The sequence below is a fragment of the Cryptomeria japonica genome, chromosome 11 (genome assembly GCF_030272615.1).
Source record: "Cryptomeria japonica chromosome 11, Sugi_1.0, whole genome shotgun sequence".
Classification (NCBI taxonomy): domain Eukaryota; kingdom Viridiplantae; phylum Streptophyta; class Pinopsida; order Cupressales; family Cupressaceae; genus Cryptomeria; species Cryptomeria japonica.
Genome location: NC_081415.1, coordinates 235,692,423 through 235,700,819, shown reverse-complemented (window position 1 = coordinate 235,700,819; position 8,397 = coordinate 235,692,423). Strand labels below are relative to the sequence as shown.

General features: G+C 38.2%; 1 protein-coding gene across 1 annotated transcript; it reads right to left on the bottom strand.

Annotated features, from left to right (window-relative positions):
- Window positions 1-269: 269 nt before the first annotated feature.
- Window positions 270-7,091, bottom strand: LOC131063923 (uncharacterized). The gene is made up of 2 exons (XM_057997897.2): window positions 6,656-7,091; window positions 270-463 (listed from the first exon to the last, which is right to left on the bottom strand). Exons 1-2 carry the CDS (start codon window positions 7,089-7,091, stop codon window positions 270-272), a joined length of 630 nt encoding a protein of 209 aa, XP_057853880.1.
- Window positions 7,092-8,397: the final 1,306 nt, after the last annotated feature.

Genomic DNA, 8,397 nt, shown 5'->3' with positions numbered 1-8,397 from the left:
TATGCTAGTGCATTACACTCTGTTATTTTCTTGATTGAATCTAGCAATACCTTTGTCACATTAGTAGGTCTGAATTCAGACATAGAGGTTCTAGATGATTGTCCATCTACCTTTACAACATGTAATCCATCGGTGGTGGTAATAGCTTTGTTTTCCTCTTTCTCTAAAGGGTCAGTTTATGTCTCCATTTCTACTACCAAAGGTTTAGGTTTTTCTGTTGTAGCCGGTGGCACTGTCTCTGAATGTACCTGTGAATCCTGTTGCTCTACCTATTTCTCTATATTTGTCTCTGCCGGTTTCTCTGATTGTGCCTCTGATGATTTTACAGTGGTATCCACTGCCGATTTTTCTGTTTGCACCTCAGAAACATCTACAGTTGGTATCTCAATGGATTTTTCATTGCTATCAGTTGCCAGTTGTTCATTAGATACATCAGTATGTGCATCAGTGGTATTTGCAATTCCTGAATCCAGGGAATCAGTTTCCTATTCAGTTTGTTGTTCAGTCCCAATCTCAAGGTTTCCAACTGTATCCTCAATGTTTGTCTCAACTATTGTGTCTTCTACTAGTGGCTCAGTTGCCACATTTCCCTTCTCAGTTGATTCCTTATCAACCACAATGTTCACTTCCTATGTGTCTATATACAACACCTTTGAGTCAAGATTTGTGTCCTCATGTGTTGTCTCCATACTCTCTGTTGCCGGTGGAGTATCAGAGGAAGGTGGCGGTAAGTTATTTGTCACCTTTATGCTTGAACGTCCACCTACCTTACCTTTACATTTGTCTTTTTCCTTTTGATAGACTTTAAAGATATTTGGTCTCTTAAGCTCTTCTTGTTTCTCCTTTTCAACAAAGAATATGTCCCACTTGTTTGCAGTTTCTTTTGATATTTCATTTACTCTTCCTGCCATTACTGCTACATGCCCATGACCGGTTGAAAATACTATCCGGTTAGCCTCACTGATTAATTCATCAATCTCTTGAGTTGAGTTCACTGGGTGAACTGCAAGTGGTTTTTCTATTTTGATCTTTTTATCTAATTCCACAATTGCTACCCTTCTTGCTTCTAATCTTCTATACAAGTCATTGGGTATATCATCTACAACTTCCATAAAAAAATTCTTATAAATATCCAGATGTAAAATAACACTATTTTCTATACTTTCCTTTTCATCATCTGATAGTGTGTTATACAACTTGCTAATATTTGTCAATATGCCATGTTCAGTTATCTCATCCAAAAGTTTGTCCAAAGGAGGGACAACTTGGTTTTCCTTCATTTTCTTTGGTGTTAACTTCTTTGTCGAAGGCCTAACTGCCTGTTGTTCCTGTCTTGTTCTTTTTGGTGTAGGAGTGGGTACCAGTGAAGGTTTTCTTTTCCTGACTACCCTTTTGAACTCTGCTGGTATTTCACCGTCAGAGGAGGTAGCAACCAGTGAAAGATGTGGTTCCGATTGTAGTCCTTCTAAGTCACTCTCCTTGATACCAGTTTTATTTAATACATCCTCTTTGATTTATTTTGCCTGCCTTGTTCCTTTCCTAACTATCTGCTCAGTTTTCTTTATTCTTTTCTGAGATTGAATTTTGCTTTTTATTGTTTCAGCACTACCAAATATTTCTTCAGTTGGTTCTTTAGGTGCTTCTAAGAGGGCTTTTGCATAAGTTTCAATTATATTCTCATCTGCCTCATATCCCATTTTAGTAACCCAAATAGTCCTTGGGACCACTGCCTCCATCCAGATCTCATCTTTCTTTATTACAAAGCATATCTCCTTTTGATATTTGTCAACAATAGCTTGAGATAGCCTTATCCTAGTTTTCATTCTAGCTTTTAATGCCTGGAAGTATTCATTTATGTTCTTTTCTCCATTCTCTCCCATGTTGTTTAGAATGTCCAACAATTGTTTTCCTACCGGGATACCAGGAACTTGCTTGGTTATATACAACATTAAACATACAAGTAGGTTGCCAAATTTGAAATTCCCTTTCTTGTCTCCTTTGATTTTGTTCATATTATCTATCAATTCATCCTTCAACCATTCACATATGTCAATCATTGCATTGTTATTTACCAAGTCATAGACACTTTTGATACATAAGCTAGAAATAGATTTTAATCTGTTAGCATGAGTAGCTTTGTATCCAAGTATCATGCTAATGAACCTTACATTGATATCCTTAACATCATTTACTCTCAAGGATCTCTTATCAAAGGTTGCATTGGTTAGGGTCATTACAGTGTGATTAGGAACCTTTTTCCCTTTCTCAAGTCTACTATCAGTGGAAGGTAAGCCTGTCATTGCCTTAACTGCTTCTTTGGTTATCTTGTGAATTGAATCCAACCAAAAGAACTCTCCATGAACTCTAATTAACACTATCCTTATAACATCCTTGGGAAAATTAGGGATACTAAGAATTTCCACAAAACCTAGGGTTTCAACTATCTTGTGTTCTGGTTTAACATTTCCATTTTCAACACATATAACAGTCTTGTACATGTTCTTAATTTCATCATCTCCTAGTGCTTCTATATGACAATGTATGTAGATTATAGGATCCTCAACATAAGCAACTCCATTGGGTATTTTTGAAAATGATCCTAGGGTATCATCTTTCTTCACAATTTTGGGAATAATTTTAAGTACGGGCCTAGGGCGCTTAACAACTTCAACTACAGTAGGGTTTGCAATAAATTCAGGTGCAGAGGAGGAAGCCATTGTTATAAATACCTTAATCTGCCTTTAGGTAAGAGTGCTTGAATGATTTTCTTCACTTCTCACTATGGATGCCTTCGCTTGGGATTTTCATGCTCTAAGGAAGTTTGAATGCTCGGTGAATGAAAAGAGAGCCAAAACACTTGCTTTATAATGTCATTTCCTTCAACTACCACATTTAATGCTTGCTGGTTAAGTGAAAACTTAACTCATCTTTTGGTAAAGAAGTATTTCAACTTCTCACCATCAACCGAGGGTAAATAAGCATGTTTTGCATTAGTTGCCATACCCCCAGGGGATTATTTATCAGTTAGATGAAGAACCTCCTGCCGATGGAGTGATACTCTGTTCTACCGGTGAAGGAATAGCTTCACTAACATTCATATCTGACTTTCTGATCCATTGTTTTGAAATTTCTTGCTTTAATTCTTCAACCTTTTCTTTACCTTTCAAGTTGGGTCCTTTGTTGTTTGTCGGTGATGCCTTACTTCTACAAAATTTTGCAATATGTCCAATTTTGTTACAAGCATAGCAAGTCACATTATTTTTCTGAATAGATTTTCCATATACTATGTTGGTATGTGTTCTGCATTGATTAGATAAGTGTCCAAATCTTCCACAAACATAACATCTTACATTCATTCTGCAATTTTCTGAATTATGTCCAACTTTATTGCATTTAGAACATTGACCGGTGGGTGCATTGGTGTTCTATTAGTTTCTAGATCTACACTGATTTTCTCTATGACCATACTTGTTACAGTTAAAGCATTTTGCATTAAATTTATAAGCATTAGGTTGTCTTACCGGTTTGCTGTGATCATGATTGTTTGCAGTGCCGATTGCTTTGATTTGCAGTAGCCGACTCATTTTCTATGAAATCTTTCTGTCTCATGAGTTCAGTTTTATCATGCTCCAAGTGAATTATATCTGTCTTCAACATATCATTTTCATGACTGAGTCTTAGATTTTCAATTCCAGCATCATTGATTCTCCTAGCCAAGTCATCTTCATTCTTCTTTCAGTCTTCAATGTCTTTACAAAACCTCACCATCATATCTTGCATTTCATTCTTCAAGGCCATGTTATCCTGCTTCAACTTGCTTACAAGATCATTAAGAGTTTCTTTCTCATCATCATCACTCTGTATCTTCTCATGAAGTTCTCTTCTTTTGTTCCTAGCAATAGTGAGATTTTCCTGAAGTGCTTGAATGATTTCTTGTGGATCCTTTAGAGCATCTTTAAGTTTTATATTCTTCAATTTTTCTGCAACATAATCTGCAAGAGATGTTTCCGATTGCTTTCTCAGATTATCCATCTGTACCGGTGTCAGGATATTCCTCAAGCTGTTAGGCTTTTGAAAATAGAAGACTAGGATCTGATACCAATTGTTAGGATACCCAAACATATTGAGAGGGGGGGGGTGAATTAGTATCTTGCCGGTTAATGGATTTTCTTGACTTATTAAATGAATTGCATCTCAAAATAGTGTACCGGTAAACCAGAATTAATGCAGTAAATAAGAACAATAAACACAACATAGAAATCACACCATAACACAATATTTTAATGAGGAAACCCAGTGTGGGAAAAACCTCGGTGGGATTTGTGACCCACAATATTCGCTCACTGGCTAATAAGTGAATATTACTGATACAATAGGGGCTTGCACATGCAGGAAGGCCAACTGCCTAAAGCTCACTGCTTAAGTACAAAAAGGGAAGTCTCATTGACTTACAAAAGTGGATTATGAAAATCAAATATCATGTACTTCTTCGGATCAACATCTTCTATGCCCGGTTCAGTACCGGTTTAAGCTCATACAACTTCAAAAACCTTATTTCCAAATTCTGCCTTTATATTCACATCTTAGTTCTGAAATAATCTAATCATATCCACATATCCTAAATGATTTACAAGAAATCATACTTATATGAGTCATATTACAACTCGCCTTGTCGGCTTACAAAATAATTTTACAATAAATAAAATCTTGTCGGCCAGGGTGCCGGTGAACATTTTTGTCGGTGCCGGTGCCAGTGTCTGTGCCTGTGCCAGTGTCTGTCGGTGCCGGTGCCATAGGATTGTAAGGTTGCCATCAATGACAATACCTTCAATCACCTAAAATTTCTCATTAGAGTGTGCATTTGCCAACAACCAGTTCATCACACAAGCTGTGAAATATTCCGAGCCAAATTTTTCGTTTGTACAAATTACAAATTACACTCAATGCACCCATTAAGGTTAGAAGATAAACCAAAACGTGCTGAAGCAACTCTAACTAGAATGTACACCAGGATCCCGTTGTGGGCAAGGTGTGAGCATTGGTCAGAGGATCTAAAACAAATTGCTTATGCAGTAACTCTAACCAAGAATGGCGCCGATGATGGCGAGCATATGGTCAGAGGATCTTCTACCCTAAATGCTGAAAGGGAACTCTACACCAAGTATGTGCTACCCAATCCAGAATGGAGTGAGGGGCGACCATATGGCGGAGTGATTACAAAACAATGCTTGAAAAGAAATGCGGAAGCTGGAAATACTCAACACCCAGAATGGGAAAGTAGCTACCATAGGGTGGAGGTCAATTAAATACAATATCAAATGCTGAAAGTAAGAAGAGCATTACAATTTGATAAAGCAAGATTATACTCTGCTATCAGTACTACTGCCAGCTTACACTATGAAAGATGAAATCTTGCAAACAATACGTATCAACATATAAATAGAGAGGTACAATATTAATGAATTCCTTTCCTGAGAAGTAAAATTAACGGAAATGGCAATAAACAGATCCAACCTTTTCTCTAGACTTGAATAAATCTTCAATGAAGCATTCCCATCGCTTTCAAAGAACTCTCACCACCATCGAATAAAGATATTGCAGATTTCTCCAAACTGATTTAACAGACCTGCACCTTTCAACAAATAACCAGCAACATAGGATTCCTTTGAAATGCTCGGAACTCACTCTTTACTCATTCAAAATGCTTGATATCAATTGCAAAACTCTAATAGAAAGGAGGCGCTTAGACTAAGAATAGAAAACAGACTTTAAAAGCATCTAACACTCAATGCACAATTCCCAAGACAACAAAGGTACGACCCAACTGGAAAGGGCGATTTCTCTTTTAAAAATCTGATGCTTCACAAATAAATCTACAAATTGGCACACATGGGCGCCTTCCCTATATGGAAGGGAATATGCAATACCCACAACGAATTTCTTTGTCTTTTTTGATTTATGAATTAAACATCCAATCTGCTGAAGCTAACATGCAAAAACCAGGAACTTCTAATATGCAAAAATCAGAAACTAAGAACTACAATGCTGATTACAATGCACAAATTTCAAGGAACTCACAAACTAAACTAAAATCACCACTAGTTGTTGTCTTACAAACAAGAAGCGATGCCCAAGCTAGGAGGCCTTCTTTCCTCGAAGCAAACCTAGAGCCAAACCGGCAACATAACAGTACTGTAGACCAAAGATGTGAAATGATGCTCAAAGTCTTCCTTTTATAACTTCCTGTTGACTTCACAAAACCCTAAAATCCACTTCAATATCCAAACCCTAATCCTTTCTCCAAGATGGCGTCCTTTTCCTTTCAAGCTTAATATTGATATTTTAATTAAATTCAATACCTTGATAAATGCGCCCACATTAAGCTTGCTTTGACTTTGGAAATTAATAAAATAATCTTTAATGAAGGCGCCACCCTCAAAAAGCCCACTTTTCAAAACAACATAAAGTCAATAGACTAGGCCAAGGGGTCAACGTTCGAATATAATATTAAAATGTGACCTTTTAATTAAATATATCAACTTAACTCTTCAATCATGCCCTAAAGCCAATAATGACCAAGTCAAAGATCAGGTCTGAGAAGGGGACATTACAGTCCGCCCTCCCCAAGATTGCTTGTCCTCAAGCAATCGCAAACCAGGATGCTGCAGAATCTCATCACTTTCCCAAGTCGCATCCTCCATAGGCAGGTTCTTCCACTTCACCACGTATTCTCTGATAGTTCTTTTCCTCAAAGAATGTTCTTTGAAATCAAGTATCTCCTCTGGAATTAGAACTAACTGTCCCTCCTCATCCAAAGGCAGCAACTGTGATGAAGCAACCACATTATGTCCAAGTGCCTTCTTGAGGTGAGACACATGGAAAACATTATGCACTCGGCTATCAGAAGGTAGCTCTAACTCATAAGCTACTGCCCCAACTTTTCTGATGACCCTGAATGGCCCATAGAAATGAGGTTTGAGCTTCTCAGCTCCACTCTTCTGGAGAGTAGACTGTCTGTAAGGCTGCAATCGGAGATAAACCATATCCCCAACCTTGAAAGAATGCTCAACACGTCTCTGATCAGCATACATCTTCTGCTGATTCTGTGCAATCTACAGATTATCCTTCAAGGATTTCATGATGTCTTGACTTTGCTGCAACAAGTCCTTGGCTTGGGGTGCTCTGCTCTCACCAAACACCAAATCGGCAAAGCTAGGTGCTTCATACCCATAAAGAGCCAAGAAAGGAGACATCTTAATCGACATATGAAAAGACGAATTGTAGCAGTACTCGCCTATATGCAACCACTTGACCCAAGCTCTCTGCTGTTCTGACACATAGTTTCTCAAGTAGCCTTCCAACCACTTGTTCACTACTTCCATTTGTCCATCTGTTTGGGGATGGTAACTAGTGCTTGGAGTGAGCACAGTACCACTCATTTTGAAGACTTCTTGCCAAAAAGTACTTAGGAACTTGCTGTCCCTATCACTCACAATGTTCTTTGGCAACCCATGCAGCCTAAACACCTCTCGAAAAAATAGATCTGCAACTTGGGCTGCAGAAAAAGTGCTGGTAATGGCGAAGAAATGAGCAAATTTGGTTAGCCTATCCACCACTACATAAATACAATCCTTCCCTTGGGCCTTGGGCAACCCTGTGATTAAATCCATCGAGATGCTTTCCCATTTTTGATTGGGAATAGGAAGTGGTTGCAGCAAACCAGCTGGTAATGTATGCTCATTCTTGTTCACTTGACAAACAGGACACTCCTGAATGTAGCGTTGTACTTCTCCTTTCAACCCTTTCCAAGAAAACCTCTCTCGGATCTGCCTATATGTCTTGAAAAAACCTTGGTGACTAGCAACCGGAATATCATGAAATGTCAAAAGAATCTTCTTCTTAAGCTTAGAATCAGCCACCAGAAAGATTCTTCCCTTATAGTGTATCAATCCCTCAACCACCTTGTACCTTTCATCATGAAAAGTACCCTCAAGAATGCTGGTTGCAAACTGATTTTTGGCATAATCAGCAAGCAACATGTCTCTCCAATCTGCAGTAAGTTCACACACTGAGCTAAGATGAGGTCTCCTGGATAAAGCATCAGCCACGATATTATTTTTCCCTTTGACATATTCAATGTCAAAGTCGTAAGCTTGAAGCTTACTCACCCATTTCTGTTGCCTCTCATTTAGGTCCTTCTAGTGCATGAAATGCTTGAGGCTATTGTGGTCAGTCTTAACCACAAACTTGTTCCCCACCAAGTATTGCCTGAACTTGGCTAATGCATGCATAATGGCAAGCATTTCCTTGTCATAAATTGAGTATGTTCTTTCCACACCCCTTAATTTTCGGCTCTCAAACACAATAGGGTGTTTGTCTTGCATCAGGATAGCCCCA

Bases quoted from the DNA above. Each gene is read 5' to 3' on its own strand.
- LOC131063923 (XM_057997897.2), bottom strand. From the start codon at position 7,091: ATGTATGCTGATCAGAGACGTGTTGAGCATTCTTTCAAGGTTGGGGAT. The intron at 464-6,655 runs GTTTGCGATTGC...CCCTGGATTCAG, and splicing joins TGAGATTCTGCAGCATCCTG to GAATTGCAAATACCACTGAT.